Source organism: Sciurus carolinensis, chromosome 7 (assembly GCF_902686445.1).
Source record: "Sciurus carolinensis chromosome 7, mSciCar1.2, whole genome shotgun sequence".
Taxonomy (NCBI): domain Eukaryota; kingdom Metazoa; phylum Chordata; class Mammalia; order Rodentia; family Sciuridae; genus Sciurus; species Sciurus carolinensis.
This window is the reverse complement of record NC_062219.1, coordinates 113509377-113526164: the sequence shown is the minus strand read 5'-3', so window position 1 is coordinate 113526164 and position 16788 is coordinate 113509377. Positions and strand designations below refer to the sequence as shown.

At 47.5% G+C, this 16788-nt stretch overlaps 1 protein-coding gene and 1 pseudogene across 1 annotated transcript; both read right to left on the bottom strand.

Annotated features, from left to right (window-relative positions):
• Positions 1 to 179: 179 nt before the first annotated feature.
• Guca1b (guanylate cyclase activator 1B) lies at positions 180 to 8539 on the bottom strand. Its single transcript, XM_047557158.1, has 4 exons — positions 8333 to 8539; positions 2576 to 2725; positions 1029 to 1149; positions 180 to 307 (listed from the first exon to the last, which is right to left on the bottom strand). The coding sequence occupies exons 1-4, from the start codon at positions 8537 to 8539 to the stop codon at positions 180 to 182; spliced, it is 606 nt and encodes a 201-aa protein (XP_047413114.1).
• A 3134-nt stretch (positions 8540 to 11673) lies between these two features.
• LOC124989301 (replication protein A 70 kDa DNA-binding subunit-like) lies at positions 11674 to 15507 on the bottom strand (annotated as a pseudogene).
• Positions 15508 to 16788: the final 1281 nt, after the last annotated feature.

Genomic DNA, 16788 nt, shown 5'->3' with positions numbered 1-16788 from the left:
TGCACACCCAGGAAGGGCACCCACTCACTCCTCACAGGGGGTGCCAGCAAGTCTGCACCAGGGAAAGCGTGGGCATGAGCAGGCTGGCCCGGGGACCCTCCTGCTACTCTGAAAACCTGGGTGAGCCTGGAGTCGTGGGGGGTTGTGAACGCCCACGGGGCTCCCAGGGCCCCGACCCCTCAGAACATGGCACTTTTCCGTCTCTGCTGAGCAATCCAGGCACTGGGATTCCCGTCCATCTGCAGCATCTTCATCACCCACTTGTCACGACGGGCACCTTCAATGAACTCATTCAGTGACAGCCGGCCTGAGTGAGCATGGGATGGGAGACATGGTCATCGGGGAGGAGGCAAGACCCGGAACTGGGGGCAGGGGCAGAGACCTGCTCTCCTAAGAGGTGCCTGCCCCTCTTCTACAAACCAGCCGGCAGTACGGAGCCTAGCGCTGTGGCTGGTCAAGTCTGATTCTCCAGGAGCCTCCGGGGGCCTGGAAGGGGCTTTCTTGACAATGGACTGAAGTTTTACTTTTGAACACAGAACCTCTGAAATGCTGAGTGGAGCTGAGAGATTCCTGAGTTTGTTCTAAGCCAGTTCCTGTGCACAGCACTGGGGGGCTGGGCACTGAGCTACAGGGTGGGGAGCTCCAGGGGCCTGAACGGATGCCTCCCCTGTCAGGCCCTTACACACTACCCCATTTGATCCCCTCAGTCATTCTGGTTATCCCCACTTTCCAGATGAGGAAACTGAGGCCAGGCCAGCAGGTTAACTGTATCATTCTGACTCCAAAGTTCCTACTTCTTCTGCTCGCTTGCTGGGCCTCCTTTGGTGACTCCTGGAAAGTTTTAATCTCTCACAAACATGTGCTCCTGTGTGATGCCCTTTGATAATTCATGTAATCCTCTCCTCAACCAGCTCACTGATGAGAACGTCAGCGGTTGGGAAGTGGGGGGCCCGGTCCATGACATATTGCCAGAAGGTAGGGATGATGCGGAGCAGGCAGCCCTCCCCTGGCAGCTTCGCCCCCCTTACCGTCCCCGTTTTCATCCACCAGCTGGAAGATCCTGTCCACGACCTCCTCGGGTGTGAGCATCTGGCCCTGCTGCTCCATCTCCGTGTCTACGCGGCAGGCTTTCTTCAGCTTGTAAATCGCCTGCCGGAGAGGAGAGAACTCAGCTCTTCCAATGCAGCTCAGTATCACACGAGCCAGATCAAAGCCAGATCCAACCTGTCCGAAGCCCCAGCTGGTCTAATCCCACCTGGGGACCTGCTGGCCTCCTATCTGCCCTTGCCAGCACCATTTCCATTTCCACTGTGATCTGCAGAGGAATGGGATGTTTAGGTCACCGTGACGGTTCACACTGCAATCTACTGCGGAAGAAATGGAGACGCAGAGAGAGAAAAGAACTTAGCATGATCTCCGCGTGGAAGTGTCGAATAGGGCCATGGGCATACAGGTGCTGGGCCTGGAAGCAACCTCTCCTTTGCCCTGTTTCCTCGCCAATGAGATGACCTTTGTGAAGGTACCATGTAAACACAGAAGAGATGGAAAACTTGAGGACCCTCCCTAGGTGCTTTCTGAAGACAGAAGCTGCACGGTCTTGGTCTCCAAGGCCTCCCTGCCCAGTCCAGCACTGGCATGGCAAAGCCTCATTAAACAGGTCAGGGGGGCCTGAGGGGATGCCCTGGAATTCAGGCCCCGCACTTCCTAGGACGTGGACATGGCAGACCACAGGGCCTCTGTGAGGCCATTTCCTTCTCTGTAAACTGGGGCCGGCAACAGCCAGCTCATGTGTTCTGGGGATCCACTGGCTGCCACAGGAAACGTGTCTGGAGCCTGTGACACTAGATGCCACCTTTCCTCTTTGACAATTCCTGCTGGCTATCAGTTTCATTAGTTTTTTAAAAGAAACAACTTTGGTTTTATCAACTTGGTTTTTCTCTAAAGCGCTTGATTTTGATTGTATTAATTTCTACTCTCTATTGTTTCCTCTCTTATGTTTTCTTTGGGTTTAATTTACTCCTTTCAATTTCTCTAGGTGATTTTTTTAGATCATTAATTTTCAGCCTCTCTTATTTTTTCATATAGACAGTTTAAGGCTGTGAATTTTTCTGCAAGCCCAGATTTAATTGTGCTCCACATGTTTTGGTATGTCATGTATGACCTGTGTCCATCATGATTCAAAATACTGTGTGTGTGTGCGTGTGTGTGTGTGTGTGTGAGAAACATGATTTCTCAGGTTCATGGAGTATTTGGAAGGGTAGTGCCAAAGTTCCAAACAGATTTTCTACTTAACTTTTTTTTTTTTTTTGCTGTGCTGGGGATTGAACCCAGGGCCATGTGCTTGCAAGGCAAGCCCTCTACAGACTGAGCTATCTCCCCAGCCTTCTACTTAACTTTCTGCAACTGATTTCTGGCTTAATTTCACTGTGGCCAGAAAACACATTCTGAATGATTTCGGTGCCTCTTCCCAACCCCAGCCCAGAGGCCTCTCTTTAGTGGGTCACCTGCGGCCAGCCCTCAGTGCCCCAGCAGTGCCAAGCACCCAGGGAACCTGCTTCCAGGCGGGGACACCAACCTCCACGATGTCCAGGAGCTCCGGGCGGTCGATGCAGCCGTTGCCGTCCTTGTCGTAGATCTTGAAGGTCCACTTCAGCTTGTGCTCCAGGGTGCCCCTCAGCACCAGGTTCAGGGCCGCCACGTACTCCAGGAAGTCGATGGTGTCATCCTGCATGGGGTGTGGCCATTGCTGAGGCCTCTCCCAGAGTGTGGCAGTGAGCACTGTCCAGGGCCACCCATCCCTGGGGAGTCAGGGCCTTCCCTCTTCCCTGCCACCCACGTGGCCTCTGTGTCACGGCGCATGCTATTCTCCACCCCCAGATGCTTCCCATTCCCAGTCCTTCCTGTCCTTTAGGCTCAGTTCAAGGGTCCCCTCCTCCAGGAAGCCTTCCTTCTTGCACCACTTGGACCACGGCCTCTGTGTCAACCTGTCTCTCCTCCCTCCCTGACCTAAGGTTCACAGCACCTGATGTGCTCTCCTTAGTTTGGGGACAACTCTGGCAGCCCACACTCCCTCCAGGACAGAGAGGGGCGGACTCTGCTTGCCTTTCTTCTCCGTACCTAGCACAGTGCACTTGTACACAGAATTGAGGTCCCGTACATATTTACGAATCCTGAGCAGATGATCGAATTGATCTGAATTTGGGAGCAAAGTAATTTTGAAAGATAGGAAGCAGGGCTCACATTGGCATTTCCCCTCATAGGCACATTCGCCCAAGTGTACGGGAAGCTCAGGCAGTGGGTCCCGTCCTCACGCACATCTAGGCCTAGGTGGACCTTACACGGAAGGACACGCCTGCACCCTCCTCCATCCAGGAAGAGCAGGAGGAGGCAGAGCTCAGGTGGAAAGAGGGATCGTGAAAGGGGAGAAGCACCGCCTACGCTACAGATTCCCTGACCAAAAAATGAACCTTCTTGGGACAGAAAGGTGACAGCAACCATTATTCCAAAAGCAGTCATCAAGAAACAGGAGAAATGGGTGCAGTGGCTCACATCTGCCAGCCCAGTGACTCTGGAGGCTGAGGCAGGAGGATCGTGAGTTCAAAGCCAGCCTCAGCAACTCAGTGAGGCCCTAAACAACTCAGCGAGACCCTGTATCTAATAAAGTATAGAAAAGGATTGGGGATGTGGCTCAATAGTTAAGTGTCCCCGGGTTCAATCCTTGGTACAAAAAAAAAAAAAAAAAAAAAAAAACTAGGAGAAGTACATCCTCTTGCTTTTCTCCTCCAAATGCATGTGGGTTGAAGGGCTGGTGGTATCATGGTCACAGGTCAGCTGGGCTAGGGTGTCACTTACAGGAGCTCACTTATTCCAGGGTTGGGACCTCTGCTCTCCAAATGAAAAACCTAAGCCATCAGCTCCCTGAGGAATATTGTCATTCACATGACTTTGGGATAGTAAGGACATCAGTGGCACAGAGCACTTCTGTCCCATTGGGTCAGGTCACTCAGAGCAGCCCTAACCAAGGAGTGCCCGGGTGAGCAAGGTTTGAGCAACAGGAGAAAATGGCAGAAAATGAGGGACATAGCAAAAAGATTGAGGAAAAAATAAGAGGAAAGTAACACTATACTTGAGTAACAATACTTGAAGGTTTTATTCAACATATTTTGTATCATTCCTACAAAAAAATGGTTCCCCTGGTCCCCCTCCCTTTATATTTACCTAATTGAGGTCCAATTATATTTATGGTTTTATTTTCTGGGTATTCATTTAACATCTCATGTTTTAAAAAATTATTTAAAATATCAATATTTGTGGGACTTGGGAGGTACGGGGCATTCCCTTCTGTTAAATATATTTCTAGTATTTTATTTTATTTTATTTTATTTTATTTATTTATTTATCTATTTATTTAGTACCAGGGATTGACCCAGGGGCACTTAACCACTGAGCCATATCCCAAGCCCTTTTTATGTTTTAGTTTGATATATGGTCTTGATAAATTGCTTAGGGCACTCTCTAAGTTGCTGAGGCTGACTTTGAACTCACGATCTTCCTGCCTCAGTCTCCCAAGTCACTGGGATTGTGGGTGTGTGCCATCATGCTCGGTTTTAATATTTTATATTGCACAGGAAACATTTATGTGTTTTTAAAATATATATTTCTGATACTGTCTTTTCTTTCTTCCTTCTTCCACCCGCCCCTCCCTGTATCGAGGGTTGAACCCACGGGCTCTACCACTTAGCTACATCCCCAACTTTTGATTATTTATTTTTCTTTTCTTTTCTCTCTCTCTTTTTTTTTTTTAATTTTGAGGCAGGATCTTGCTAAGTTACCCAGGCTGGCCTGGAAACTTGAGATCCTCCTGCCTCTGACTCCTGAGTCACAGTCTGGCAATTTCTTTGGAGTAGCTCCTTAAGCAGTGGTTATTTGTTCTTTTGGAAGGCTATTTTCTTTTGTACGTATTATTTATGAAGCTTACCACAAACCAATCCTGTGTTTCTTCTTAATGAGATTGAGTACAAAAATGGTCTTCTCCTTTACAGATGAAAACCTGAGACTCAGATGCCCAAGCTACACATCTCCTCCAGTTCATCCAGTTGGAAAAAACTTCCGTTCTCCACTCGGTGGTTTCCCTCCCTCCCTTCCCTGCTCCTCTCTCATTCTTTCATGGTGCTGGCAATGGAATCTAGGACCTCACACACGCTGGGCAAGTGCTCTACCCCTGAGCTACCCCTGAGTTACCCCGAATAACAAGGTCTAGCAAATGAGTCTGATGTCTAGAGGTGTCCCGGAGGCTGGGGGGACACAAAACCCAAACCACCCAGGAAGTCTCCAGATTTCTAGATTCTCCCTCATTCTTTGACCAGAAACTTCTGTTTCACAACAACCTCTCTCAATGTGATTCAGCTGAGAGAAGATGATTCATGATGCCATTCTCCTCAAAGGGGAGGTCACTGCACACCCCAGGACCATTTCTGGGAAGCTTCTAGCTGGGGCTAATCTCATCTTCTGTGCACGGGCCTAGTCAGTTCCAATTACCCAGAGGCCTGTGAGGGCTGGAAATACCTCATCTGCTCCCGAGTCGGATGGGCGTGTCCTCTGCTCTGGGGGATTATATGCCCTATTTCTTTCTGAATTGGCTGCATTTGTGCACCAGCCCTGACCCCAATGCGTTATACAAGAATCCCAAATGACATTCAGTTTTCACCCTCCCTTTTCTTCCATCCCAGGGTGTCGCAAGGCGTATTCCAGAGAGAGAAGAGTGCCACAAGGGAGCAGAGGGGCAGAGACAAGGTGTATCTACAGCTCTGTCTCCACCAAACCCGCTTCCATTCCCCTCGATTTGGACATGTGAGCTAAATCTTTGAGTTCTTTTCAAATATATAAATATATATAATATATATTTTTTTTGTTCTAAAAATCTCAGACCAATTGTCCAGAAATGAAAATCCAATTTAAAGATTTTGCTGAGGGGCTGGGTGGAGCTCAGTGGTGGATCGCTTGCCTAGTGTGCAGGAGTCTTGGGTTCCATCCCCAACAGGGGGTGGGGAAGGGTAGGTTTGGAAGCAGAGACTACATGGGAGAGAAAGAGGGCTCAGTCCCTGACAGAGGAGTTCAGCACCTTCCAGGAAAGCTCTTCCTTACAGCAGGAAACCAACTAATAGAGAAGGACAGTAGAGTCAGAAAACTATCAACAGATGCCCAAACTGGAAGATGATGATTTGATGAGCAATAGTATATTTACTGTCTCCAGGGAGATCCTTCCAAGATGCTCAGTAACTGCAAAGAAAATATAAGTACAGTGGGGAAACCAGGAAGACAACATCTCCACCAAAGTCTTGAAGTTCTATCAGTGACAGGTTGAACCCACATCATGTACCGGATACAATGCCCTGACAAGGTCACAACTTCACACCATAAACTTTTCTACCGGAATCTGAATCTCATCATGAGGAAACATTAGACAAACCTGAATTGTGAGATCTTCTACAAAATAATTAGGGCCAAAGCCTTCAAAACTGTCAAGCTCAATTAAAACTAAGGCTGAGATTAAAGTTTCCAAATTAAAGGAGACATATCAAGCAAGTGTAGTGCGTGATCAGACCAAAAAAAGAGAAAAGAAAGTTGTAAAATGAACAATTAATCAAACTTGAATATGAATGTGCATTAGATAATAGAAATTCAATGTTGAAAATGGGCTAAGGATATGAACAGACGCTTCACAGAAGATCTACAAGCAATCAACAAACATATGAAAAAATAAAAATGTTCACCATCTTTAGTAATAAGAGAAATGCAAATGAAAACTACACTAAGATTCCATCTCTTCCCAATTAGAATGGCGATTATCAAGAATACAAGCAACAATAGGTGTTGGAGAGGACGTGGTGAAAAAGGTACACTCATACACTGCTGGTGGGGCTGCAAATTAGTGCAGCTGCTCTGGAAAGCAGTGTGGAGATTCCTTAGAAAACTTGGAATGGACCCACCATTTGACCCAGCTATCCCACTCCTTGGCCTATACCCAAAGGACTTAAAATCAGCATACTACAGAGATACAGCCACATCAATGTTCATAGCTGCTCAATTCACAATAGCCAGACTGTGGAACCAACCTAGATGTCCTTCAATTGATGAATGGATAAAGAAACTGTGGTATATATATACAATGGAATATTACTCAGTTATAAAGAATAATAAAATTATGGCATTTGCAGGCAAATGGATGAAATTGGAGAATATCATGCTAAGTGAGATAAGCCAATCTCAAAAATCCAAAGGAAGAATGATCTCACTGATAAGCGGATGATGACACATAATGGGGGGTGGGAGGGGGGCAAGAATGGAGGAAGGAGGGACTGTATAGAGGGAAAAGAGGGGTGGGAGGGGAGAAAAAAATAACAGAATGAATCAAACATCATTACCCTATGTAAATGTATGATTACGCAAATGGTATGCTGTTACTCCATGTACAAACCAGAAACAAGATGTATCCCATTTGTTTACAATAAAAATAAATTAAAAAAAAATTCAATGTTGAAATTCCTTGAATTTTTGGGGGGTTGGGCAGGATTGGGGATTGAACCCAGGGGTGCTCTATGGCTGAGCTATATTCCAAGCTCTTTATTTTTTATTTTGAGACGGGGTCTTGCTAAGTTGCCCAGGCTGGCCTGGATCTTGCAATCCTCCTACCTTAACCTCCCAAGTGACTGGGATTACAGGCGTGCGGCACTGCACCTGGCGATCAAATTGAATTTAAAAATTAAATTCCCACGTGTGCATTTACAAAATTTGGCTACCTTCTTAGCTGCCAGTGCCAGAAAAGAGGTTAAGAAGCCCTGGGTTTGGATGGTTTCCTGAAATCCTCCATGACCTGAAGAGTTGGAAAGGATTTTTCCCAAGGATCCGGTCACTCTCCCAGCAGCCACGGCAGGGGAGACCTGGCCCGCCTCAGTTCAGAGGATCCCAGCAAGAGGCAGCGCATGGTCCGTGCTAAGGTATCTTTTCCTGAGTTCCTTGGGTTTAGAGAGCTGGGGGCTCCAGGGGGTGAGAAAACCAGGTCCCTGGGCTACAGAGCCTCATCCAATAACATACAGAGAAGACCTGGACTGTCAGGCACCTCAGGTCTCAGAAGCAGGATGTGAGAGACAGGGAGGGAAGACAAGAGGGAAACGGACAGAAAAATGGAGAGAGAAGAATTTGAGGAGCTTGAGACTGAGGAAGAGCAGGAGGCTTGGGGGTCTAGGGGTTCTCCCTGAGGATGCATCTTTGGCCTAAAGATGTGGAGGGTGCCGGGTGGACTGGCCACAGGTCCTTCCCTTCAGGTTCTTACCCCATTCTTGTCGAAGGCTCGGAACATGCCCTCTACGTACTGGGCAGCCTCCTCGTCGTCCGTGACCTTGAAGAAGCGCTTAAACTCGTGCATGAAGAGGGTGCCGCTGGGGCACTCCACCACGAACTTCTTGTACCACTCCTGGAGCTCTGCCACGTCCATCTCCCCAGACGTCTCCGCCTCCTCCAAGCTGAACTGCTGCCCCATCTTGCCCTGTGGGTTGTCAGGAGGCCAGGGCTATGTCTCCTCTTAGGCCCCTGCTGACTGATTCCTTAGGCTAGGGCCCTCTTCCTCCCTCTCCTTTGCTAGACCAGCCTGTTCATCGTCTCCTGGGCAACTGGACATGATGGACAGACCAGCTAAGCTGCCCTAAGACCATTAAAAGATTCTTCTGGAAAGTCTGACCTCCAGTCTGCTAATCTCCTCCAGCTTCGCCCCTCCTGTTAGCCCTGCCAACCAAGCATCCAGGCTGATCCAAGAGGACCCAGAAATGGAAGAAGGGAAGAAACAGGCCGAGGGAAGCGGGGGAGAAGATGACAGGCTGGGACCCTCCCATCTCCCACATCCCCCTTCCTCTTTAACTGGGCACAACAAAGCTCAGAGAGGCCCATCTTGGAGATACAGGAGACTCTACAATCCAAAGAAGCAAGACCAACTTCTAGCCATAGAATAGAACCTTCTGATGCTCTAGGCCTTGCCCTTCCATGTGGTCTGCAGAACCTGTGATGGGAAGGGTCTCAGGGGAGCAGCAGTCCCCAGCACAGTATGGACAGTTCCCTTACAGATCATGCCTGAGTCTTGGAAGGTTTTCATTTTCCAATTCTAAGTATCAGTGCCTCCCTCCCACCCTTCATCCAATCCTTTCTCACAATCCCTCCAAAGTTCTAACACAGGAGAGGGATCTTGGAGCATGGCCTAAATTACCTTTGAAGGCTCTCACTTTTATAGTAAAGGTCATGCAAATTTGCTTTTGGATCAATTATCTGTGCATGCTTAGAGTTTTATTGTTTGTTTTGGTGGTGCTGGGGATTGAACCCAGGGCCTTGTATATGCTAGGCTAGCACTCTACCAACTGAGCTATATCCCCAGCTTAGTGTAATATAAAAATGATACCTCCAAGAAATCAGAAGACCCACTCATTTTTCTAGATTTTAGGGGCAGTAGTTCCAGTGACTCTTCCCTTAATCAAGGGGTAGTACTGCCATCCTGCAATGGATACGCACCTGCGAAAGGCTCTGTGCAGCTCCAGCCTGGCCCCACCTCCCTGCTCCTACTCCAGAACACCTCCCATCCCTCAGTTCTTTGAACCTTCTTGCCATTCCCAAAGTAGGAACCCCACTTCTTTGCCGGCCCTTCAAGCCCTGGGGAGTTCTCCCACATTCTCCAAGGACTAGGGCAGAGCTAGTATTCTCCTTGCGCCTTACTGTTGCTTCCAGATGGCTTTTTCTTTTCTCTCAAAAACGCCTGTCCCAGGACAGCCATGTCTGACTACACCCCCATGTACTCTTCCCGTTGCCATCATTTGCTGGTGACGTCACTGCTTGTCTCAAAGCAGCAAATATTTCAGTGACTTTGACATCCAGGTGGAAAAGTGACCCACCCAATCTTCTGAGTTGCAAAGAATTTTTCTTCTCCCCAACCTTGAAGCCCTTGTGGTCCAGCTGCAGCATCTGGGAGCTTGTTAAACATGGAAATCCTCGGGCTGGGGATATAGTTCAGTTGGTAGAGTGCTTGCTTGCCTTGCAAGCACAAGGCCCTGGGTTCAATCCCCAGCACCTCCCCACTCCCCCAAAAAAGAGAGACATGGAAATCCTCAGCCTCCCCACCCCCAACTGGTTAAATGGGCCACCTTGGGGGTGGGCCCAGGATTCCCTGTTTAGCAAACCCAAGCCCTCCTGTGCTTCTGACACATACTAAAACCTGAGAAGTGCTACCCTAGCCTTGTCACTGATCTCTCAATTGCCTCTGAAACAGCCAGACACTGCCTTCTCTAGTCAGCCTCTGTAATACCCGTACTTCAGTAATTCACCAAATTCACCAAACCGAGTGACACTTCCGACCCATTGATCTAGCATCTGTCACCTGGACCATGTTCTCCTTTCCTTCTTATCCTCACACCACGGCCCTGCATACTTGCTGTTTCCTTGACTTCTCTGTCCCTCTCTCCCTCCAAGTCCCTTGGCAAAACCAGGTCCTGGTTAATGCTACCTACTCAGTACTAACTGGGAGGCTGAGCGCTGCCAGAGAGGATCATAAAATCATGCTGGCTGCACACACTTCAAATAATGGTGGAAAACTCTGCTCTGTGTTCTTCCCACCGAAGTCACTCTTCCTCTACAGAGGACTTCCTGCCTCCACACCTTCCACTCGCTACCATGGGCAGTGGTGACCAGGTGGCATCCCTCAAGGAGAGACAGAGGGGCCAAAGAGCAACTCTTCCCACCAGTGTTTACCAACTTCTGTGCCACTGTGCCCTCTTCTGTCTTCTGCCCTCTTCTGCTGCAGCAGAAGCTGTGTCCCCATCCCACTTCCCTGTCTGCCCTGACACTTGCTTCCCAGATGACGTCTCTCTTCACCTACTGGACTGCGTTCCCACGAGTCACCCCTTTCTCTTCTGCAGCCTCAATTTCTCTCTAACAGATCACTCCTGTCAGCATCCAGACGAGCCTTAATATCACCGGAATGAAAACAAAGCAGTTGCCCCTGACCACACATCCAGGACCCCATCACAACTGGGGGGTCCTCCACCCTTTTGTCTTCATGGGTCTTAATGTAAAAATTGAATAAGTAAATATCAAATATTAAAATTATATTTCACTGTTTGGAAGCTTCGGGTTGATTACTTGTGACGTAATTGCTGCTTGATGATACGAAATCTTAACAAAATTGACAAAAGCCTGAAGTCAGGGAGGGACCTGGGCTGTGATGCTGCCACTGACCCTGGGGCTGACAGTTTGCACCAGAGGCCCTCTGAGCACTTTGTCCTCTGCCTGGGTCCCAAGAGGCACAGAGACCACCACTGTGTAGGGGATGCAGGGCTGTCACTGGGGCTGGAAAGAAACCCACTCCATTTGAGCTGTTTTCACACTCCTGCCCAATCAGCACTGCTCGCCTCCGTCACTGCGTTTCTCCTAATGTTCATGATCAGCTGTCTGCCACAGTCTCCGGAGTCTGGAGGCTTCGCGTCCATCATGGTGGCCTTAATTTGGGATTCATCATTGTAGGGCTGCAGTTTGACCCTGATTCTGAATGTGAATGTCTCAAAGTCAGTGTTCTGGAAAATGTCTTCAAGCAGTGTTTTGTCCAAGGATAGCTTCAGCACACTCCCGGAAACAAGTTACTTATTGATTCTCTTGAAAATCTACAATATTTGCTGACAAGATCGAATTGGCAAATCCACTGTGACACTGTTCACAGTGGTATAATCCATCCTGTGGGATGTCAGGATTCACAGTGATAGTGCTTGAAGACAGCACAGAAAAGCTCCATCCACCAAAATCAGAAACTCTGCTCCTTTAATGGCCACCACGGGCTGTCTAGAACCATGGAACTTGTCCGCATCTTCTCCCCACAGAGCAGCAGTCACTACTTGCCCTGACGTGTCCATCAAATAGCTGCTTCTTTTAGCAACTTCTCTGTTGTGAGACTTTGTTGTGATTTTAGTGGCATCTTCATAGCTCTTGCAGATCCTGATAGGTCTATGAATGAACCTTCAGACTTGTTCTCTAGGTCACCAGTCCCTGTGAAATCAAACCCAACTGCAGGTAAATGAAGACCATCTTTCCATGGCACGACAGAAGTCTCATTACTGAAAGTCATCACACAGTCATTTTTAACAGTGAGAATTGTTCGTTAGCGATCTTCAGGGTGCCTTTTGAGAAATAATACACCCTGTCAACTTCAATAAGGGCAAGAACTTGCCCACTTGCTCACTGGAAGCTGTAGCTATGATTTCACCACTTCATCAACTAGTTCTATAGAGAAAAGTTTCCCTTCTCCTGGAGAATTGCTCCAGGTACAGGCCTGACTCCTGTTGGTAACATGACTGGTAAGGGGTGAAGCTGGCAATGGGTACCACTTTGGACTGTGTCCCCCTCAGAAGGATGTGATAGGCTGGTCCCACTAGGTTTTCCACGTTTCTGAGGCACCATAAGCCTTAGATACTGTGGAAACCACTCCCGAGCTCCCATTCTGTTGCTGGGGCTTGCTGGATGGGGGTTTGACAGCTGAGATGGGAGAGGGAATACGCACTGCTGCCTGTGTCCTTCATGACAGGGCACTGGATTGCCAACCTTCAATCCGACTGTTTCAGCTGATTTCAAAACTTCTAAGTCCATCAAAATAACTACTTTCCTTCCATCTTTCAGAGTGTTAACAATAAACCAATTAATCTGCTAAACACAATTGCTGGAGAACAGTTCTTCCTCAACAAGAGGGTTCAACTGTGTTGCCAACATAAAAGACGGCAAGACAGTTCAATCCGTCACTCACAGCAGTTGATGACTGGGTGGATTATTACCTGTTGGAATAGGACAGATGTTAGTGACCTGGTGGATGAGGGTTTTGTTTTTGTTTTTATTTTTTGTACTGGGGATTGAACCCAAGGGCACTTAACCACTGAGCCACATCCCCAGACCTTTTTAATATTTTATTTAGAGACAGGGTCTCCCTGAGTTGCTTAGGGCCTCACTAAGTTGCTGAGGCTGGCTTCAAACTCGCAATCCTCCTGCCTCAGCCTCCAGAGCCGCTGGGATTACATGTGCATGCCACCGCACCTGGCTTTGGAGGTTTTATACATGTGTCTCCCTGTTGCAATGGCCCCCTTGCCGATCAAGGCTCCATGGCACTAGCTCCTGCACTTTTGTTCCTCAGCCGGGTCGGATTTTGCATCCTCTTCTTCATCCCTTACTCTCTCCTCAGCTTGCTCCAGCTGAATGTTCACCCCTGTCAGTCCCCTGAAAAGGTTTTTAAAGGTCCCCAGTGACCTACTTCTCTTACTCAAACTGCCAGATTCATCCTAGTTCACCAAACCATTTTCTCCAAACGCTCTGGGTTTCAAGGCCCTACGTAGACTCCTCCAAGTCCTCTCTGGCTTCACCAATCGTTCGTTTCCTCTGCCAGCCCCTCCTCCTCTTCACCAGCCTCTGAATCCCTGGGGTTGCCAGGCGTGTCCTCTGTACGCCTGCGTCCTGCTCTCTACCTGGGATCTCCTTCACTCCCACCACAGTACAAACCAGTCACAGGCTGAGAGCTTCCACATTTTCATCTCCAGCCTGAACCTGGCCCTAGAACTCCAGGCGCTTGCACCAAAGACACACTAGACACCCACATCCAGATGGCAAACCTAGCAAATCAAACTGTCAGTTTCGGTCAAGTCCCTCAACTCTTCCTCAGGGATGGCGACCATTTATCTAGTTGCTTAGGCTCAACTAGGAATCACTCTCTGTCCCTGAGAGCTCACTCCACTCTGTTAGCAGGTCATTCCATCAGTTCTACCTGCAGACTCAGTATACTGAGTCCTCGTTGGTGCCACTGCTGCAGTTCTAGTCCAGTTCCCTCACCAGGCCCACTGCTACAGACACCCAGTGAGCTTCCCAGCCCCCTTTGGTCACTCTGCTCTTGTCTTTCACCCAGTAGCAAGAGCAGCATGTTCTAAATCACAAATCAGATTCCGCTGCTCTTGCTCTAACCTCTCCTATAGCTCCCCATTTACACTGAGAAGAAATTCCACACTCCTTCCCACGCCCGGGATGCATTCCTTGCATGATCGATTGATCCACTTCCGTCTTCACGCATCGGCTCCTTCTGCAAACACACCAAGCTCATTCTAGGATCAGTCTTAGCATTTAACGTTCCTCCTGCTTGAGCTGCTCTTTGCCCGCATCTTCACAGGGCCGCCTCCTTCCCAGGGTTCTCCTCTCCTCAGAGAACTCACTCCTCCCACCAGGGGCCACTCAAGGAATTTGGACACTACCCTATTTTATTTTCTTCATAGTACTTAACTGCTTCCTTCCGATTTACTATCTTCCCCACTAGTCTACAATCTATGAGGAAAGGGACGTCACCATGTTCACTACTGAACCCTCAGGTTTGGAAGAGTGCTTGACACATATAAGGAACTCGAGTCCCTGTTGAGTAACTGAGCAAAGTGGCACGGTTAGTGCTGAATTCATGGGAGATGCTGCTCCTTCGCTTCACAGCTCAGTTCCTCCTGGGCTCCTCTGAAAGCCCAGATTAGGGGCACACACCTGTAATCCCAGCAACTTGGGAGACTGAGGCAGCAGGATTGCAAGTTTAAGGACAGCATCAGCAAGTTAGCGAGGCTGTAAGCAACCTAGCAAGACTGTCTCAAAATAAAAAAAGGACCCAGGATGAGTGATTAAAAGTCCTTTGGTTCAAGTCCCAGTTTAAAAAAAAAAAAAAAAAAAAAAAAAAGGCAAGCCCGGTAATCAGGCAATTCATTGAAAAGAAAAAGATTTTAGAACTGGAAGAGACCTTTACTGTCATCTAGCCCAGTTGTCTTCAAACTTTCTCGTCTCAACACACCTATGATCACTGTGGCCACTGGCGCTATAGCTTTCTATGGCCAAGCATCTCAACTAGCTCCATGTGATGGTGTTATCTGTGTCCGTCTCTTGGTATTCACTGACATTTAAGCCACACTGAGGAGAAATTAGAGGACAGTACCTGTCACAGAATAGAAAAGCTGACTACAACAATATTGTTCTTGATTACATTGATTATTTCTTATATATTGATGTCTTAGTCTGTTTTGTGTTACTATAATAAAACATCTGAGTTAAAAAAATTTGTGAATGAACTACAACTTGATTATACCTTTGACTGAGGTATTTAAATTTTGATTGGCTTTTTATGTGGGTCAGTTGTCCATGACCTACCCGAAAATATTGCTGAGCTACTGAGGTATAAATATATCATTTTCAAGAGGATTAAGAATCCACAAAGAGAACTGATAGCTTGCAGAGAGTAACAATAGTAAGGATTTAAGGAGGGCAGGGTTAGGAATTGAGCCGGGGATTTGCAAAGAACCCTGGGGACTGCAGGCAGCCGGCCATAGCCTGACTTTAGGAGCAAAGGTGTACAGGAACTACAGACCAGGGTCTGCTAAGCCCTAGCCAGGTCTGATCCTAAGCCTTAATGTCAGTCACCTCCATGCCACTGTCCTGGGGATCCAGTACCTGCCTTGCTGAAGCCCAAACTCTCATGTTGCTCCTTCTCACTTGGGCCCTGTGCCAGCAGTAGGAACACCAGGACAAGACTTTTTATTTTGCTTCTTGCCTTTTTGCACATTGAACCTTTATTCCTTAGTTCTTGCCACTAGTCAGTCAGTCTCTTCACATCCAAGCATTAGAGGAAATAAGTATATTTTGCTAATGTGAAAGGGGTAACAAACCTGTTGTTTTTTGTAAATGTTTTTTTCATTTGTAGATGAACACCTTTATTCATTTATTTTTATGTGGTGCTGAGGATTGAACACAGTGCCTCACACACGCTTGTCAAGTGCTCTACCACGGAGCCACAACCCCAGCCCTAGGTTTTAATATTCTGCATTCATAGCAGCTTGGGAGGCTGAGGCAAGAGGATAACAAGTTCAAGCCAGCCTCAGCAACTAAGCTGGGGATGTGGCTCAGGGGTTAATCACCCCTGGGTTTAATCCCCAATACCTACCCCACCCCCTAAATTCTGCATTTAATATGTGGACACTTGAGTTTCTCAAAGTTCCTTTAAATAGACTCGGGTTGTCCCTGTCACTAACCTGAACTTAAAATTAGTTTCACCTATTTTTTGGCCTCAGTTTTATCCTCCCACTGAAAAGGCAACTGAATGGGCAAGTCAGAAATCTCCAAGGCTTGTTTTTTTTTTTTTCTCCTGTAAAGGCAGATAATAATAGGAATGACTTTACTGGGTTGCTAATAAGGAGTAAATCAGATAGTAGCTGAAAATGACTGCCCATGTGGAGTGTAGCATGATATGTGGTGTCTATAATAAGCATGTGACATGTTTTCCATCTGAACTTCAGGGCCATACTCTAAGGTAAGTACTATCCCTTCCTAAGTGACAATCCAAGGGCCTTCCAGCTAGTACTTGAAGAACGCAGCACACGAGCATCTAAAGCATCATCAAAGTGGTTCTGCCATCTAGTGAGTGATTATTTATCCAACGTCTATTATCTGCCCAGCACAGCACAACATGTATTATCAGTTATCTAATTTAATACTCCAATCTTGGTAAGTAGGTACTGGTTTCCACATTTTACTAATTAGTAAATTAAGGCTCTGACAGGGTTAAATACCTTGCCTGAGCTTACAGCAGTTTTGAGTCTGAACTCTTTATCTGATAGGTCTGTTTGACTTCAAAGTCCACATTTTCTCTACTCTGCTACTCACTAATGGTGAAATAAATTTAACACAACGTAGGAAAGGAATGGTGGTTGG